Genomic DNA, 19826 nt, shown 5'->3' with positions numbered 1-19826 from the left:
GACAAAAAAATAAACAGAGTAATGTATCTTTTGTCTCTCTGTGTTTCATACGTTTTTTTTTCTTCAATTCACAAGAGGTTGAATGGATCTCACCGGAGAAAGCAACCAAGCGAGCGAAACAGTGCCCCTCTGTCTCTGTATGTGTAGCCCATATATCCGATGCTGTCTCGTCAAAAATAGAATATTGTTGCCGCCTGTAGCATTGAATGCAAGGGAAGCCAGTGAGCATTTGGCCTCTCTTGATAAAATTATACGCTGATTGGCTAAGTAAACTCAGCTGTGAATGGTCCTGGCCCAGCCTGAAAAAGTGTCAAGGGAAGCCAGTTTGGATTTGGCTTCACATCAATCACATCACATCAAAAGCCAAATGTCATTGACAGAATAAACTTGAATTGTTGCATCTTGTTGTGTTGTCCTCTGGTGGCTAGCCAGCTAGCTAAAATGGGCACTTTCCTAAAATATCCATGGATGGAGAGGGATTTGGACTTTGGTTTTGCTTACAGTGCATTTGGAAAGTATTCAGAACCATTGACCTTTTGCACATTTTGTTACATTACAGCCTTATTCTACACACAGTACTTCATAATGACAAAGCAAAAATAGATTTTAAAAAATGTTTGCAAAAAAAAGATAAAACTGAAATATCACATTTACATAAGTATTCAGACCCTTTACTCAGTACTTCGTTGAAGCACCTTTGGCAGCGATTACAGCCTTGGGTCTTCTTGGGTATGACGCTACAAGCTTGACACACCGGTATTTGTGGAGTTTCTCCCATTTTTCTCTGCAGATCCTCTCAAGCTCTGTCAGAATTTTTTTTTTCACCTTTATTTAACCAGGTAGGCAAGTTGAGAACATGTTCTCATTTACAATTGCGACCTGGCCAAGATAAAGCAAAGCAGTTCGACAGATACAACGACACAGAGTTACACATGGAGTAAAACAAACCTACAGTCAAATAATACAGTATAAACAAGTCTATATACAATGTGAGCAAATGAGGTGAGAAGGGAGGTAAAGGCAAAAAAGGCCATGGTGGCAAAGTAAATACAATATAGCAAGTAAAACACTGGAATGGTAGTTTTGCAATGGAAGAATGTGCAAAGTACAAATAAAAATATTGGGGTGTAAAGGAGCTAAATAAATAAATAAATTAAATACAGTTGGGAAAGAGGTAGTTGATTGGGCTAAATTATAGGTGGGCTATGTACAGGTGCAGAGCTGCTCTGACAGTTGGTGCTTAAAGCTAGTGAGGGAGATAAGTGTTTCCAGTTTCAGAGCTTTTTGTAGTTCATTCCAGTCATTGGCAGCAGAGAACTGGAAGGAAAGGCGGCCAAAGAAAGAATTGGTTTTGGGGGTGACTAGAGAGATATACCTGCTGGAGCGTGTGCTACAGGTGGGAGATGCTATGGTGACCAGCGAGCTGAGATAAGGGGGACTTTACCTAGCAGGGTCTTGTAGATGACATGGAGCCAGTGGGTTTGGCGACGAGTATGAAGTGAGGGCCAGCCAACGAGAGCGTACAGGTCGCAATGGTGGGTAGTATATGGTGCTTTGGTGACAAAATGGATTGCACTGTGATAGACTGCATCCAATTTGTTGAGTAGGGTATTGGAGGCTATTTTATAAATGACATCGCCAAAGTCGAGGATTGGTAGGATGGTCAGTTTTACAAGGGTATGTTTGGCAGCATGAGTGAAGGATGCTTTGTTGCGAAATAGGAAGCCAATTCTAGATTTAACTTTGGATTGGAGATGTTTGATATGGGTCTGGAAGGAGAGTTTACAGTCTAACCAGACACCTAAGTATTTGTAGTTGTCCACGTATTCTAAGTCAGAGCCGTCCAGAGTAGTGATGTTGGACGGGCGGGTAGGTGCAGGTAGCGATCGGTTGAAGAGCATGCATTTAGTTTTACTTGTATTTAAGAGCAATTGGAGGCCAAGGAAGGAGAGTTGTATGGCATTGAAGCTTGCCTGGAGGGTTGTTAACACAGTGTCCAAAGAAGGGCTGGAAGTATACAGAATGGTGTCGTCTGCGTAGAGGTGGATCAGAGACTCACCAGATTGAATGGGGAGTGTCGCTGCACAACTATTTTCCGTTCTCTAGAGATGTTAGACCTTGTTCAAGTCCGGTCTCTGGGTGGGCCACTCAAGGACATTCAGAGACTTGTCCTGAAGCCACTCCTGCGTTGTCTTGGCTGTGTGCTTAAGGTAGTTATGCTGTTGGAAGGTGAACCTTTGCCCCAGTCTGAGGTCCTGAGTGCTCTGGAGCAGGTTTTCATCAAGTATCTCTCTGTATTTTGCTCTGTAAATCATTCCCTCGATCCTGACTAGTCTCCCAGTCACTGCCACTGAAAAACATCCCCACAGCAAGATGCTGCCAGCAACATGCTTCACCGTAGGGATGGTGCTAGGTTTCCTACAGACGTGACGCTTGGAATTCAGGTCAAACAGTTCAACCTTGGTTTCATCAGACCAGAGCATCTTGTTTCTCATGGTCAGAGTCCTTCAGGTGCCTTTTGGCAAACTCCAAGCGGGCTGTCATGTGCCTTTTACTGAGGAGTGGCTTCCGTCTGGCCACTCTACAAAAAAGTCCTGATTGGTGGAGTGCTGTAGAGATGTTTGTTCTTCTGGAAGGTTCTACCATCTCCATAGAGGAACTCTGGAGCTCTGTCAGAGTGACCATTGAGTTCTTGGTCACCTCTCTGACAAATGCCCTTCTCCCCTGATTGCTCAGTTTGGCCAGGCAGCCAGTTCTAGGAATAGTCTTGGTGTTTCCAAATCTTATTTAACTAAGCAAGTCAGTTAAGAACATTCTTGTTTACAATGACGGCCTACCCCGGCCAAACCCGGATGACTTGAACCAGGTACTGTAGAGACGCCTCTTGCACTGAGATGCAGTGCCTTAGTCCGCTGCACCGCTCGGGAGAACCATTTAAGAATGATGGAGGCCACTGTGTTCTTGTGGGCCTTCAATGCTGCAGAAATGTTTTGGTAGCCTTCCCCAGATCTGTGCCTCAAAACAATTCTGTCTTGGAGCTCTACGGACAATTCCTATACGACCTCATGGCTTGGTTTTTGCTCTGACATGCACTGTCAACTGTGGGACCACATATAGACAGGTGTGTGCCTTTCCAAATCATGTCCAATCAATTGAATTTACCACACGTGGCCTCCAATCAAGTTGTAGAAACATCCCAAAAATGATCAATGGAAACAGGATGCACTTGAATTCAATTTACATTTACATTACATTTAAGTCATTTAGCAGACGCTCTTATCCAGAGCGACTTACAAATTGGTGCATTCACCTTATGACATCCAGTGGAACAGTCACTTTACAATAGTGCATCGAAATCTTAAAGGGGGGGGTGAGAAGGATTACTTATCCTATCCTAGGTATTCCTTAAAAAGGTGGGGTTTCAGGTGTCTCCGGAAGGTGGTGATTGACTCCGCTGTCCTGGCGTCGTGAGGGAGTTTGTTCCACCATTGGGGGGCCAGAGCAGCGAACAGTTTTGACTGGGCTGAGCGGGAACTGTACTTCCTCAGTGGTAGGGAGGCGAGCAGGCCAGAGGTGGATGAACGCAGTGCCCTTGTTTGGGTGTAGGGCCTGATCAGAGCCTAGGCAAGCACCATGGTCTTGTAGCGGATGCGAGCTTCAACTGGAAGCCAGTGGAGAGAGCAGAGGAGCGGGGTGACGTGAGAGAACTTGGGAAGGTTGAACACCAGACGGGCTGCGGCGTTCTGGATGAGTTGTAGGGGTTTAATGGCACAGGCAGGGAGCCCAGCCAACAGCGAGTTGCAGTAATCCAGACGAGAGATGACAAGTGCCTGGATTAGGACCTGCGCCGCCGTCTCATAGCAAAGGGTCTAAATACTTACGTAAATAAGGTATTTCTGTTTTTGTATTTGTAATACATTTGCAAAAATGTCTAAACCTGTTTTTGCTTTGTCATTATGCGGTATTGTGTGTAGATTGTTGAGGAACGTGTAATTTACCCATTTTAGAATAAGGCTGTAACGTAACTGAAAACTTTCAGAATCCACTGTGATTCTGTGTTCTGGCCAATGATTATAATGGCCATTCTGATCCAACCATAAAGTCATACATTGTGCCTCTGGCCTGAGAGGATGGAAGTTCAATGTACCAAGATGTAGTAGGCTAAAACAAGCTGGCTAATTGTTGCCCATGAAGGGAAGTAAAGGCTAGCAAGCCAGCATTTTAGCCAGCCTATAGGACAACAACAACTAAAAGTGTATACTGTAAGGGTTAGGGTTAGTCATAGACAGTTTCAGCAACATGAAAGAGGAGGATAGCATTGGTGTGTCTACAAGTAGGGTGAGTCAACATGTTTTCTTCTCCTTACACACACACACACACACACACACACACACACACACACACACACACACACACACACACACACACACACACACACACACACACACACACACACACACACACACACACACACACACACACACACACACACACACTAAGTTGATTAGACTAAATTGTTTTTGGAATATTTTAGTTGTCACTGTATTAGACTAAGCATATGTGACTTGATGATGTTGAAATGGTGCTGGAATAGTGGAGGCTCCTGTGTTCTTTGTGATTTGCAGTAACACTCCCGTGTTCTAAATCAGTAGTTGTTTAGTAGTCCAAAAATGTCTAAAACATTAACTTGCTTTACCATGCTGTAGGTGATGTTACTGTACATGCAATATGCTTTGTGGACTTCACTGGACAGAGGTCGCTATCCGAAAAGAAAAACAAAAGTTTGGTTGAATTTATTCTGCACTGTGTCTTCTTATTGTCTCGGCCTTAGGCCTATATATCACTGTGTCAAGGCATATGAACTAACAGGTTACGGAGCAAACAACGCAGTTATCACAACACATAGGTTGTAATATGGCTTTTATTTTTCTGTCTTGGCTTCCCCATTGATTTTACCCACTCACTGCTACTGATTCTCCCTAGCCTGGGAGACAGATATTGTGCTGCTTTACCCAACTCCTTCCCTGCTGCCATACCAAACATCATACCAAACATCATAGCAATCATCATTGGCTGAAGCAGTAAAACTGCAAGACTGACATCCAGGCTATGTCCACATTTCTTTACTCCTGCCTGGTGCCTATACACTTAATGGTGTTTTTCTCTTTCCATCCTACAGCCTCCTGTTCATTTGGCAAGAGGTACAACCTCCTGGAAAACACTAGCAGTCTCATTCACAACAGGGCCAGAATAAATTCTACTTACACACCAAGATTCTAAATTTATACAGACACAGTCCGATACCATCACTGCTCTCTGTGTGTGTGTATGCAGTATTAGTTTTAGTTTGGCGAGATATAATTATACTTTCAAAACAAGGAGGGAATTCTGGCAGCGACAAAGGGAGAGAGAGAGAAAGAAAGAAAGACAGAGAGGGAGGGAGGTCAGGTAGTCATAGATACTATAGTTGTATGATTCATCCATGTTTTATTTTGCTGGACCAATCCTCCATAGCTTTAGCAAACACTTGACAATTTAGAAACACAACCTGGGGATAACCATACCACTAGAATAACTTATCATTGTAATCATATGGTAGTAACAGAACAAGACATGGAGACATCCTATTGGATAAAGCCGCCGTGTTGATTTGCTAGTCGTCCAATCAGCTGCCAGAACTCCAGGAAGGTGAGCTCTCCGTCGTTGTTCTCGTCAATTGAGTCCATAAGTCGGTCGATGACAGCTGGGTCATCAGCGTTCTACAGGGGGGCAATAAGGGCCGTCAGAATCACTAGTTAAGACGCTTCCTTTCCTCTTCTCAGATTCAGAACCACACTGACTGATCTGATTGTGCTTGTCAGAAAAGCCATGTGATGAGAAGAAACCTTTCTACCATCTGTGGTCATGAGAAGGGAACAAGGAAATGAAGCTATTTGATGGGTGTCACTATCTGGCCATTCTAGAAAGGATGGCGGTACAGCACTTTACAAGCACAAATGCAAATGTCTATTTTAACATACTGATATACCACAGGAGGCAGAGGTTGGAAGGACGAGAGGCATCTGTGCAGTCTATGTCCCCATCTAGAGGAAATGAAGTGGACCACAAACTGATGTTGTGGCTCACCAACCCTGCTCCTAGAGAGCTAAAGGGGGGACGCTTTTGTTACAGCCCAGCACTAATCATCAAGCTGAAACAGTTGTATTACAGCTGGACTGGAATAAAAGCCTGTGATCACTGGTTATTATAGTATTACTCAAACGTTACCACAGTATAAATAACATGTAATTACCTTAACGAAGTTGGGGAGTTGTGTTTTGACCAGGCTCTGGAACTCATCTCTGCTCAGTGTGTCTGAGGATCCATCACTTCCAGCAAACGCCTTGAACTGGGACACGAGTACACCAATGGCTGACTCCATCACTGACAGAGAGGGAGAGGAAGAATGGAGAAGAGGTAGTGTTCTAATGGGACTAAACAGAATACAATACAGACACAGAGGAGAGGTTATTGAACTGAAAAAATCATAAATACGTAGATACAATACTACAGACCAAGTCAGGTCAACGACGGCATTGAGAAAAAACAGCAAGTGTTACAGAGGAGGAGAGAAAGAGACGGGAGGACAGGAGATAGAAACATTAAACAGAGAGGGAGATAAAAGATGTATATTCAACTTATAGAGAAATATGGAGGTAGATTAGAATGATTAACTCACCTGGACACTGCTGCCGGTGGCTGAGGTGGTGAGTGTGTTGAGGTGGTACGTCTGAAGGTAAGTTTCTCTCTCTCTTTCTCACTCTTATACTCACCTCCTCTTCCTAAAATCAAGCCCCCCTCCCAGCTCTTGTAAATGTTTCTCATGTCATGTTGTCCATTCTGTCCACTTCAAGGTTAAGGTGTCTGTAATAGTGTAAGCTAAATTACCCCACACTGGACCACTGGTTTCTTTCCATGACGTGATTATAGGATTTATACAACACTGAAAAGCCCTCACCTTCAGACAGGAAACCACACGTCTTCATTTAACCATTTATTATTAAAGATTACAATACGTTAGTCTAGGTGTTAGGCTCTGCTCCTTCATGGTAGCTCACTGCTAGAGCATAATGTTAAGCTAATACTAATTACAGGCAGAGAGCAAGGTGTGCTATACCAATCACCCTGCAGGAAGGAAACACAGAACCTAACAGGTGGAGGCTGTGGTGGCTGGTGGGTAAGCAGAAAACAGACGTTACAGCAATAACACCAGCGCATAGCTTGTGTGTGGCAGCCATCATGGAAGTGTGTGCAGAACCTGGTGGACTAAATAGACCACCATATTAACGTAGAGTGATGATCTCATTGATGAAATATCAGCTGATGCAACACTCAGGTTTCCTGTCTGGCTGCCATATGAATGTTAAGTCACTATGCTTATACTAAAACCTCTCAGGACAGCTCTTTTGGTTTACTTAGCTTTGGGCAGGACAAATCAACTTCATCAGCAGCAGAAATGAGGGATTGTGTATTACATGTTTCGCCCTTTGACTTGCATTTAGAATATTCTATTGATTTGAGCCTGTCTTGATTCAAATCTATCATCAGTGTTATAAAGTCAGTTTTATTGTGAGTGTAGTTACGCGAGTCTCTCATTCTGACCAGAGTCAAAGGGTAGCAGATTATTCCCACCCTCTAGCATGAATGACATCTCCTCTCCTAGTCCAGCTATATCTGACATTAACCTCACAACTAAGTCGCTCTGGATAAGAGCGTCTGCTAAATGACTTAAATGTAAATGTAATGAGACACAGGAGTCTGAATCCAACTCCACTGAGTGAGGGGTTTGATGTGACATCATGCACGTATACATTCATGCTCACACACTCACAGGAAATGCAGTTTCATTCCATTGCAGTTGAATGTCCATTTAATAATTGAGCAAACACAGCGATGAGGATATAACTACAAAAACACACGTCCAATACGACTCTATTATCTTTGGATTTGACAATGAAACACACACACACACACACCACACACACACACACACACACACACACGGGGCTTTGCCTGAAGGTTTAGACTATTCCAAATCTTAAAAAGACACGTCCCCATTTATTCACGCAACACTGTAGAAATGCATCATCAGCATGATTAGTCAGCAGCTCTCACACAGACCAGGATGGCTTATTAACCCTCATCTCTCAGCCTGTAGCAATGGATCTCTAGTGATGACAAGACACTGTCCTTCTGCTGCAGGGGGTTAGAACCAACAGGCCCTGGGACTTACTGAGGAGAGGGCAGGTAGACAGCATACACCACTTTCAAACACACACAGACAAGGACTCTTGCAAGCATGCACACACACACACACACACACACACACACACACACATTTTAGTCAGTATAGCTGAGAAAGCAGCTATACTATGTGGGTCTCTGCTTTAGATGGGAGGAGTGTTGCACTATAAAGCTACTGTAAAATCACATTGTATCAATGAGTTACAGAGTGCAACTGTCAAGTTCGTTGCAAGGAGGAGACCAAGGCGCAGCGTGGTAAGTGTACATTCTTCATTTATTAAAGAAATGCAACACTGAACAAACAAAACGTGAAGCTAATAGGAATAGTGCAGACAGGCAACTAAACATAGAATAAGAACCCACAAATGTCCAAGGGAACATGGCTACCTAAATATGGTCCCCAATCAGAGACAACGATAAACAGCTGCCTCTGATTGGGAACAAATTCAGGCCACCATAAACCTACATATGCATAGACTTACAAAAACCCTAAACACAAAACCTAAATAATGAAGAAAACATAGATAACTAAGGTCAGGGCGTGACAGCAACATGTATTAAAACAAATGGTCATATACAGGAAACAATATCTAACCAATTGAAATGTGTTGTTTCCATGGGAGAATGTTTAGCATATTAATGTTGCCTTTGTGCTAAAATATACACAGCACAGATCCAAGAACAGTTAATTGAACAATCAGTGAATGAATGAAAGAAAGGAAATAAAGCCTAGCGTTTAAGAGCATTGGGCCGACTAAGTGAAACATAAGCCGACGTGCCCTTGAGCAAGGCACTTAACCCTGTAAGTCGCTCTGGATAAGAGCGTCTGATAAATGGAAGGCAAAGAAATCAATGTCAAAATATTATGCAAAAACAAAGTCCAGAAAGGAGTCCTTTGACGGCACCCTAATCGGAGATCAGTAGCGAACTCTCTCTCTAAACATAGAACATCACATGGAACATGCAGATGACTTCAGGATGCTTCCGGAGGATCATGCTGCAAAATGAACGTAGAATGAAAGGACATTTGAAAACACATACAGTATGTTATATACTGTAACAGTGCTAGGGTCAGGTTGACCTTCTGTGTAACTGAGTTACAAAGTTACTCATTACAGTGGAGTAGTTACACTTCAGGTAGATGACTTTCATGAGAACAGCAGGAGAAATGGTGCGATGTCTGATCTGACCCCTTCTCTCACCAGTTGGTCTGCGTCTCTCTCTGCGATGTCTGATCTGACCCCTTCTCTCACCAGTTGGTCTGCGTCTCTCTCTGCGATGTCTGATCTGACCCCTTCTCTCACCAGTTGGTCTGCGTCTCTCTCTGCGATGTCTGATCTGACCCCTTCTCTCACCAGTTGGTCTGCGTCTCTCTCTGCGATGTCTGATCTGACCCCTTCTCTCACCAGTTGGTCTGCGTCTCTCTCTGCGATGTCTGATCTGACCCCTTCTCACCAGTTGGTCTGCGTCTCTCTCTGCGATGTCTGATCTGACCCCTTCTCTCACCAGTTGGTCTGCGTCTCTCTCTGCGATGTCTGATCTGACCCCTTCTCTCACCAGTTGGTCTGAGTCTCTCTCTGCGATGTCTGATCTGACCCCTTCTCTCACCAGTTGGTCTGCGTCTCTCTCTGCGATGTCTGATCTGACCCCTTTTCTCACCAGTTGGTCTGCGTCTCTCTCTGCGATATCTGATCTGACCCCTTCTCTCACCAGTTGGTCTGCGTCTCTCTCTGCGATGTTTCGGCGTAAACGCTCCCAGAACGTTACCCTCTCGTCCTCATCCTGGGGCCAGTCCAGGTAGGTCCGGGTTCTGGCCAGCTTAGCAAGTCTGCAACACAAATACCCAGTACATCATATCACTACTGTTCATATCACTACTTTTCATATACAATGTATTCCATTCTAAGTTCAGTCCATTCAAGAGATGAGTTGGTGTGATACCTGTGGAAGGCGGACAGCTCGAAGGGGGAGATGTGTTCTAGGAAGAGGAGGATGAGTCTGTGGCTGCGCTCAGACAACAGGCGGTGTGTGGCCACTCTCATCTCCAGGCCACACCAGTCACTCCTCAGGTAGCGTCTGGTCAACACACACACCGTCCTCCTGCTGCAGTAGGCGATGTTATCCACGATGCCCTTCCCTACCTGGGTGCTGGGTGCTGTTTATAAATCTAATCTAATGTATTTGTGGTTGTACTATTATAGCACATATTCTCCATTCTCACACACACACACACACTTGCATGTTGAAGCACGCACTCGCCCGCACACACACACACACACACACACACACACACACACACACACACACACACACACACACACACACACACACACACACACACACACACACACACACACACACACACACACACACACCTCAAATAAAATCAAATCAAAATCAAATCAAATTTTATTTGTCACATACACATGGTTAGCAGATGTTAATGCGAGTGTAGCGAAATGCTTGTGCTTCTAGTTCCGACAATGCAGTGATAACCAACAAGCAATCTAACTAACAATTCCAAAACTACTGTCTTATACACAGTGTAAGGGGATAAGGAATATGTACATAAGGATATATGAATGAGTGATGGTACAGAGCAGCATACAGTAGATGGTATCGAGTACAGTATATACATATGAGATGAGTGTGTAGACAAAGTAAACAAAGTGGCATAGTTAAAGTGGCTAGTGATACATGTATTACATAAGGATGCAGTCGATGATGTAGAGTACAGTATATACATATGCATATGAGATGAATAATGTAGGGTAAGTAACATTATATAAGGTAGCATTGTTTAAAGTGGCTAGTGATATATTTACATCATTTCCCATCAATTCCTATTATTAAAGTGGCTGGAGTTGGGTCAGTGTCAATGACAGTGTGTTGGCAGCAGCCACTCAATGTTAGTGGTGGCTGTTTAACAGTCTGATGGCCTTGAGATAGAAGCTGTTTTTCAGTCTCTCAGTCCCAGCTTTGATGCACCTGTACTGACCTCGCCTTCTGGATGATAGCGGGGTGAACAGGCAGTGGTTCGGGTGGTTGATGTCCTTGATGATCTTTATGGCCTTCCTGTAACATCGGGTGGTGTAGGTGTCCTGGAGGGCAGGTAGTTTGCCCCCGGTGATGCGTTGTGCAGTCCTCACTACCCTCTGGAGAGCCTTACGGTTGAGAGCGGAGCAGTTGCCGTACCAGGCGGTGATACAGCCCGCCAGGATGCTCTCGATTGTGCATCTGTAGAAGTTTGTGAGTGCTTTTGGTGACAAGCCGAATTTCTTCAGCCTCCTGAGGTTGAAGAGGCGCTGCTGCGCCTTCTTCACGACGCTGTCAGTGTGAGTGGACCAATTCAGTTTGTCTGTGTGAGTGGACCAATTCAGTTTGTCTGTGTGAGTGGACCAATTCAGTTTGTCTGTGATGTGTATGCCGAGGAACTTAAAACTTGCTACCCTCTCCACTACTGTTCCATCGATGTGGATAGGGGGGTGTTCCCTCTGCTGTTTCGTGAAGTCCACAATCATCTCCTTAGTTTTGTTGACGTTGAGTGTGAGGTTATTTTCCTGACACCACACTCCGAGGGCCCTCACCTCCTCCCTGTAGGCCGTCTCGTCGTTGTTGGTAATCAAGCCTACCACTGTTGTGTCATCCGCAAACTTGATGATTGAGTTGGAGGCGTGCGTGGCAGTCGTGGGTGAACACGAACAGGGAGTACAGGAGAGGGCTCAGAACGCACCCTTGTGGGGCCCCCGTGTTGAGGATCAGCGGGGAGGAGATGTTGTTGCCTACCCTCACCACCTGGGGGCGGCCCGTCAGGAAGTCCAGTACCCAGTTGCACAGGGCGGGGTCGAGACCCAGGGTCTCGAGCTTGATGACGAGCTTGGAGGGTACTATGGTGTTGAATGCCGAGCTGTAGTCAATGAACAGCATTCTCACATAGGTATTCCTCTTGTCCAGGTGGGTTAGGGCAGTGTGCAGTGTGGTTGAGATTGCATCGTCTGTGGACCTATTTGGGCAGTAGCAAATTGGAGTGGGTCTAGGGTGTCAGGTAGGGTGGAGGTGATATGGTCCTTGACTAGTCTCTCAAAGCACTTCATGATGACGGAAGTGAGTGCTACGGGGGCGGTAGTCATTTAGCTCAGTTACCTTAGCTTTCTTGGGAACAGGAACAATGGTGGCCCTCTTGAAGCATGTGGGAACAGCAGACTGGTATAGGGATTGATTGAATATGTCCGTAAACACACCGGCCAGCTGGTCTGTGCATGCTCTGAGGGCGCGGCTGGGGATGCCGTCTGGGCCTGCAGCCTTGCGAGGGTTAACACGTTTAAATTTAATAATAATAATAATAATAATATATGCCATTTAGCAGACGCTTTTATCCAAAGCGACTTACAGTCATGTGTGCATACATTCTACGTATGGGTGGTCCCGGGGATCGAACCCACTACCCTGGCGTTACAAGCGCCATGCTCTACCAACTGAGCTACAGACCTCGGCTGCAGTGAAGGAGAGACCGCATGTTTTCGTTGCAGGCCGTGTCAGTGGCACTGTATTGTCCTCAAAGCGGGCAAAAAAGTTATTTAGTCTGCCTGGGAGCAAGACATCCTGGTCCGTGACTGGGCTGGGTTTCTTCTTGTAGTCCGTGATTGACTGTAGACCCTGCCACATGCCTCTTGTGTCTGAGCCATTGAATTGAGATTCCACTTTGTCTCTGTACTGACGCTTAGCTTGTTTAATAGCCTTGCCGAGGGAATAGCTGCATTGTTTATATTCTGACATGTTACCAGACACCTTGCCCTAATTAAAAGCAGTGGTTCGCACTTTCAGTTTCACGCGAATGCTGCCATCAATCCACAGTTTCTGGTTTGGGAATGTTTTTATCGTTGCTATGGGAACGACATCTTCGACGCACGTTCTAATAAACTCGCACACTGAATCAGCGTATTCGTCAATATTTCCATCTGACGCAATACGAAACATGTCCCAGTCCACGTGATGGAAGCAGTCTTGGAGTGTAGAGTCAGCTTGGTCTAACCAGCGTTGGACAGACCTCAGCGTGGGGGCCTCTTGTTTTAGCTTCTGCCTGTAGGCAGGGATCAGCAAAATGGAGTCGTGGTCAGCTTTCCCGAAAGGGGGGCGGGGCAGGGCCTTATATGCGTCGTGGAAGTTAGAGTAACAATGATCCAAGGTTTTACCACCCCTGGTTGCGCAATCGATATGCTGATAAAATTTAGGGAGTCTTGTTTTCAGATTAGTTTTGTTAAAATCCCCAGCTACAATGAATGCAGCCTCCGGATAAATGGTTTCCAGTTTGCAAAGAGTTAAATAAAGTTTGTTCAGAGCCATCGATGTGTCTGCTTGGGGGGGGGATATATACGGCTGTGATTATAATCGAAGAGAATTCTCTTGGAAGATAATGCGGTCTTACATTTGAGAGGAATTCTAAATCAGGTGAACAGAAGGATTTGAGTTCCTGTATGTTTCCTTCATCACACCATGTCCCGTTAGTCATGAGGCATACGCCCCCGCCACTCTTCTTACCAGAGAGATGTATGTTTCTGTCGGAGCGATGCGTGGAGAAACCCGTTGGCTGCACCGCCCTGGATAGCGTCTTCCCAGTAAGCCATGTTTCCGTGAAGCAGAGAACGTTGCAGTCTCTGATGTCCCTCTGGAATGCCACCCTTGCTCGGATTCCGTCAACCTTGTTGTCGAGAGACTGGACATTGGCAAGAAGAATGCTTGGAAGTGGTGCGCGATGTGCCCTTTTTCGGAGTCTGACCAGAACACCGCCTCGTTTCCCTCTTTTTCGGAGTCGTTTTTTTGGGTCGCTGCATGCGATCCATTCCGTTGTCCTGTTTGTAAGGCAGAACACAGGATCCGCGTCGCGGAAAACATATTCTTGGTCGTACTGATGGTGAGTTGACGCTGATCTTATATTCAGTAGTTCTTCTCGACTGTATGTAATGAAACCTAAGATGACCTGGTGTACTAATGTAAGAAATAACACGTAAAAAAACAAAAAACTGCATAGTTTCCTAGGAACGCGAAGCGAGGCGGCCATCTCAGTCGGCGCCGGAAGTACTAAAGTCTCAGTGGTGCAGACAGTCATAGTCGTGGCTCCCCCTCCTCCTCTAGCATCGGGGCCATCTCTCCCAGTACCCACGCCATGTCACGACTGCTGAGCGACACAAACTCATCATACCTCACCTCCTCTATCAGCTTCTCCCACTGTTCCCCCATCCTCCTCTTCCTCCTCCCCACACGTCGCTCCACCCATCCTCCTCTTCCTCCTCCACCACCACCTCCTCCTCCCCACACGTCGCTCCACCCATCCTCTCAGACGAAAGAATAGAACAACACAGGGCCAGCGGAGGAAGCGGTATCCTAGCGCCAAGCACAGGAGGGTGCACACAGTGGCCGTTGTGGAGACGTAGGACAGGAAGTCGTCTTCGGTCTGGCAGAGGCGCTCCATGGTGGACAGGAAGTTGAGTCGTTGGTAGTGCCAGATGCACTGCTGTCGCTGCAGGAGCACCACCTGAGTCCATAACCAATCAATCATTAATCATCTGTAATCAATATACTGTATCAACCCTAGTCAACACCACCTCAGTCAATTATCAACACTCTATCAATTGTTGTTGAATGATTCTAATCAATATAATTTGCTGTTCACAGCACCCGTTAAAGACCAGAAATCATCAAACATAAATACACAATACCTGGTAAAAACCTGTTTGTTACCTGTTATTGATCAACAATAATCAATATGTTATCAGCAGATCACAGCTTTAGTTGGACCGGACTTGTTCTACCTGTGTTTTGCGAGAGTTGTCAGCCCAGTCCAGAAGCCAGCCATTGGAGCAGTCACAGCGGAAGTTGACCTGGTCAAAGACCAGCGTGGAGAGAGACAGCAGGGGAATGAAGACCCCCTCCAACAGGATCAGAGGGCTCTCACTGTACAGCCTAAAAAAAAACGTAGAGACACCAGGTCTGTAAACATGGACTGGAGAGAGGGAAAGAAAGAAAGAGAAGGCGAGAAAGAGAGAGACACAGTAATGAGAAGGAGAGAGAGGGAGAGAAAGACCGAGGGAGATAGAGATACAGTAATGAGAAAGAGAGATCTTAACTCAAATGTTTACTGTTTGCTGATGATCTGGTGCTTCTGTCCCCAACCATGGAGGGCCTACAGCAGCACCTAGATCTTCTGCACATATTCTGCCAGACCTGGGCCCTGACAGTAAATCTCAGTAAGACCAAAATAATGGTGTTCCAAAAAAGGTCCAGTTGCCAGGACCACAAAAACAAATTCCATCTAGACACTGTTGCCATAGAGCACACAAGAAAACTATACATACCTCGGCCTAAACATCAGCACCACATGTCACTTCCAAAAAGCTGTGAGCGACCTGTGAGACAAGGCAAGAAGCGCTTTCTACGCCATCAAAAGGGATATTAAATTTGACATCCCAATTATGAACTGGCTTTAAAATACTTGAATCAGTTATAGAACCCATTGCCCTTTATGGTTGTGAAGTCTGGGGTCCAAGAATTCACAAAATGGGACAAACACCAAATTGAGATTCTGCAAAAACATCCTCTGTGTACAACGTAAAACACCAAATAATGCATGCAGAGCAGAAATAGGCCGATACCCACTAATGGTTAAAATCCAGAAAAGAGACGTTAAATTCTACAACCACCTAAAAGGAAGTGATTCCCAAACCTTCCATAACAAAGCCATCACCTACAGAGAAATGAACCCAGAGAAGAGTCCCCTAAGCAAGCTGGTCCTGGGGCTCTGTTCACAAACACACCCCACAGAGCCCCAGGACAGCAACACAAGTATACCCAACCAAATCATCAGAAAACAAAGATAATTACTTGATAGAGTGGAAAGAATTGACCAAAAAACTAGAATGCTATTTGGCCCTAAACAGACTGTACACAGTGGCAGAATACTTGACCACTGTGACTGAACCAAAATTAAGGAAAGCTTTGACTATGTACAGACTCAGTGAGCATAGCCTTGCTATTGAGACGTCGCCATAGGCAGACCTGGTTCTCAAGTGGAGACACTGCCCACAGTGTGCCATCACAGCAGCAAGATTTGTGAACTGTTTCCACAAGAAAAGGGGTTGTACAACCCATATTTATGTTTATTTATTTCCCCTTTTGTTCTTTAACTATTTGCACATCGTTATAACACTGTATATAGCCATTAAATGACATTTGGAATGTCTCTATTTTTTGAAACTTTTGTGATTGTAATGTTTACTGTTCATTTTTATTGTTTATTACCTATTTCACTTGCTTTGGCAATGTAAACATATGTTGCCCATGGCAAAAAAAGCCCTTTGAATTGAGTTGAATTGAGAGTGAGAGCTACAGTAATGTGGAAGACAGCATTGGCAGTAACACATGATGCCATCACTAGAAGGATCTAAGGACTCGAAATGTGAAGGTAGAGACACAAGGGTCATTATCAGTAGGCATGAAACTAAAAGCGGTTGGAAAAACGATCAATCAATGAATGATTTGATTGATGGACCAATTGCTAGTTAGTACCCTGGTGAGGAAGTTGAGTCGACAGTTGATCAGCACTAGGCTCCTGAGCTCCGTCAGGTTCCTGTAGGTAACACTGGGGTCTGTGTGGGTGGAGAAGTTGAGGTTGGTCAGTTTGAGCCTCTTCAGCTTTCGTAGCTGGTTGATGGTGGTGTAGGGGGTGGAAAACTTCTCAGGGTTGGCTGAGAACTCAAACGACTCCAGGTTGAGGAAGTAGGGGGCCAGGAAAAGGTTGCTGCAGTCAAATGTTGTCCCCTCACCCACCTATTTTCAGAATATGTGTAATACTAAGATTACAGGACAATTACTGTTAGCTAGCCAGATCAGTGTCTGCTGCAGCCAAGTCCTTCAGCACAACGTCGTTGAGGCATGACATTAACATGCATTGGCGGTAGCAGAAACTTATCTGGCTAGCTACCAGTATGATTCATTTTCCTGTACAAGATCTGCTGCTTAGCTATAAAGCAGTGTTCTTCAATCCTGGTCCTGTGGAACCACAGCTTCACATAAGTTGATCAGGTGAACCAACCCACTGGGCACAGACATCATTTGGTTGAGTTGTCAACTAATGTGAATTGAACATGAAATCAACAACAAATGTCACCACGTCATTAGATTTAGGTTAAAGGTTTGGTGAAGAAAATACGAAATGTTCTTAGGTTGATGACTTTTTGCAAATCCAATCAGTTTTCCACTTTGATTCATCGTCATTCCAGATATATTGTTGTTGCTTGAAATGATGTGGAAAGAATATTGATTCAATTACTTTTTGCCCAGTGGGAAGTGTGTTAGTACCTGAGGATGGAGCAATAGCCTGCACACCTTTACTTTTGCCAGGACCATGGTTGAAGATTACTGCTAGACATCACATTGAGATACAACACAGAGTAACTCCTCATCCTGGCCCACCTTCAGCTCTCGGACCATGGGGAACATGTTGTTTTCACAGTCAGAGGACTGGATCATCTTCCTTCTGAGTTCCAGGACCATGGGGAACATGTTGTTTTCACAGTCAGAGGACTGGATCATCTTCCCTCTGAGTTCCAGGACCATGGGGAACATGTTGTTTTCACAGTCAGAGGACTGGATCATCTTCCCTCTGAGTTCCAGGACCATGGGGAACATGTTGTTTTCACAGTCAGAGGACTGGATCATCTTCCCCCTGAGTTCCAGGACCATGGGGAACATGTTGTTTTCACAGTCAGAGGACTGGATCATCTTCCCTCTGAGTTCCAGGACCATGGGGAACATGTTGTTTTCACAGTCAGAGGACTGGATCATCTTCCCTCTGAGTTCCAGGACCATGGGGAACATGTTGTTTTCATAGTCAGAGGACTGGATCATCTTCCCTCTGAGTTCCAGGACCATGGGGAACATGTTGTTTTCATAGTCAGAGGACTGGATCATCTTCCCTCTGAGTTCCAGGACCATGGGGAACTCAGGAGCGGGAACATGGCCTACGGTGAGGTAGGTTCCTGGGCCTGTGTTGATGAGGAGGTTCTGGAGCTTGGTGGGGAAGCCCAGGAACAGCATGTTGAGGTAGAGCTGGTAGATAATGTCTATCTCTCCCAGGCTGAGGTCTTGGAGTCGATGCTGTCTACGGAACACCCCATGAGCGATGCCCCCTGAGATCTTGTTCCCTTCCAGGAGGAGAACCTACAGTCACATCATCAATAATTGATTACCAAAATCTGTTTCCCCTCCAAACATATAGCAGTTACCACATCAACACAAATATCCTGATCTGACCTTTAGAGCAGGCAGACCCTCAAAGTAGTCTTCTCCCAGCAGGGAGATTTTGTTGTGTGTGAGGTCGAGGACGGAGGAGCGGCATCCCCTGGAGAGCCCGGTGGGCCAGGGAGGAGATATGGTTCCCACTCAGATCCAAACGCTCCAGCAGGGGCATACAGGAGAACTGAGAATGATCATGACAAACATCATACTGATCATCATACTGATTTTATATAGCATCACACAAATATCTCAAGTCAAATACATTTGTCAGCAAAGTTATTTTATCTCAGTTAGTTGAGGTATAGACATTAAACAGATGTGACACAGATTGACCTGATCAGTGGTGATCTCAGTGAGGTGGTTGTCATGGAGAATGAGAGAGGAGAGGAGAGGTGAGGTTCCTCCACCCCCCCCCCCCCCCCAGCTTGGTCAGGACCATCATCAGACCCTGTATCTGACCGGTACCAGTCCAGAACCCCAGGTCCATACCAGACAGATCCTCAGAAGTCACAGACAGCTGCCTCAGACCAGGACCACACCTACAGAGTCAGGGTTAGCATATTACAACATTAGCCTGGTTGACAGATCTGTTCCTGTGCTCATTTGTTGTTCATAGTCATGGCAATTAATTTTCACATTCAAAAGATCAATTGGAGTGCTGTAGCTCAGTAGGTAGAGCATGGCACTAGTAACGGCAGGATAGTGGATTCCATTCCTGGGACCACCCATATGTAAAATGTATGAACGCATGACTGTAAGTCGCTTCCAAATCAAATTGTATCAGTCAAATGCGGTCGAATTTAACAGTGAAATGTTTACACACGAGCCCCTAACCAACAATACAGCTTAAAGATAAATATATAAATAAGAAATTAAAGTAACAAGTAATTAAAGACTGCAGTAAAATGTCTGGGTAGCAATTTGATTAGATGCTCAGGAGTCTTATGGCTTGGGAGAAGAAGCTGTTTAGAAGCCTCATGGACCTAGACTTGGCACTCCGGTACCGCTTGCCGTGCGGTAGCAGAGAGAACAGTCTATGACTAGGGTGGATGGAGTCTTTCACAATGTTTAGGGCATTCCTATGCTATAGAGTTTGTGGATGGCAGGAAGCTTAGCCCCAGTGAGGTACTGGGCCGTACGCACTACCCTCTGTAATGCCTTGCGGTTGGAGGCCAAGCAGTTGCCGTACCAGGCAATGATGCAACAAGTCAGGATTTTGTCGATGGTGCAGCTGTAGAACCTTTCGAGGA

General features: G+C 45.3%; 1 protein-coding gene and 1 pseudogene across 1 annotated transcript; both read right to left on the bottom strand.

Annotated features, from left to right (window-relative positions):
- Positions 1-5470: 5470 nt before the first annotated feature.
- Positions 5471-6836, bottom strand: LOC123997914 (protein S100-A11-like). The gene is made up of 3 exons (XM_046302639.1): positions 6719-6836; positions 6293-6423; positions 5471-5759 (listed from the first exon to the last, which is right to left on the bottom strand). The coding sequence occupies exons 2-3, from the start codon at positions 6419-6421 to the stop codon at positions 5625-5627; spliced, it is 264 nt and encodes an 87-aa protein (XP_046158595.1). The 5' UTR covers positions 6422-6423; positions 6719-6836; the 3' UTR covers positions 5471-5624.
- Positions 6837-9256: 2420 nt separating this feature from the next.
- The window catches only part of LOC123998179, a 33369-nt pseudogene continuing 22799 nt past the window's right edge, over positions 9257-19826 (bottom strand).

The sequence above is a fragment of the Oncorhynchus gorbuscha genome, linkage group LG15 (assembly GCF_021184085.1).
Source record: "Oncorhynchus gorbuscha isolate QuinsamMale2020 ecotype Even-year linkage group LG15, OgorEven_v1.0, whole genome shotgun sequence".
In the NCBI taxonomy this organism is placed as follows: domain Eukaryota; kingdom Metazoa; phylum Chordata; class Actinopteri; order Salmoniformes; family Salmonidae; genus Oncorhynchus; species Oncorhynchus gorbuscha.
Note: the sequence above shows the minus strand (reverse complement) of the source record. Positions and strands in the feature narration are given on the sequence as shown.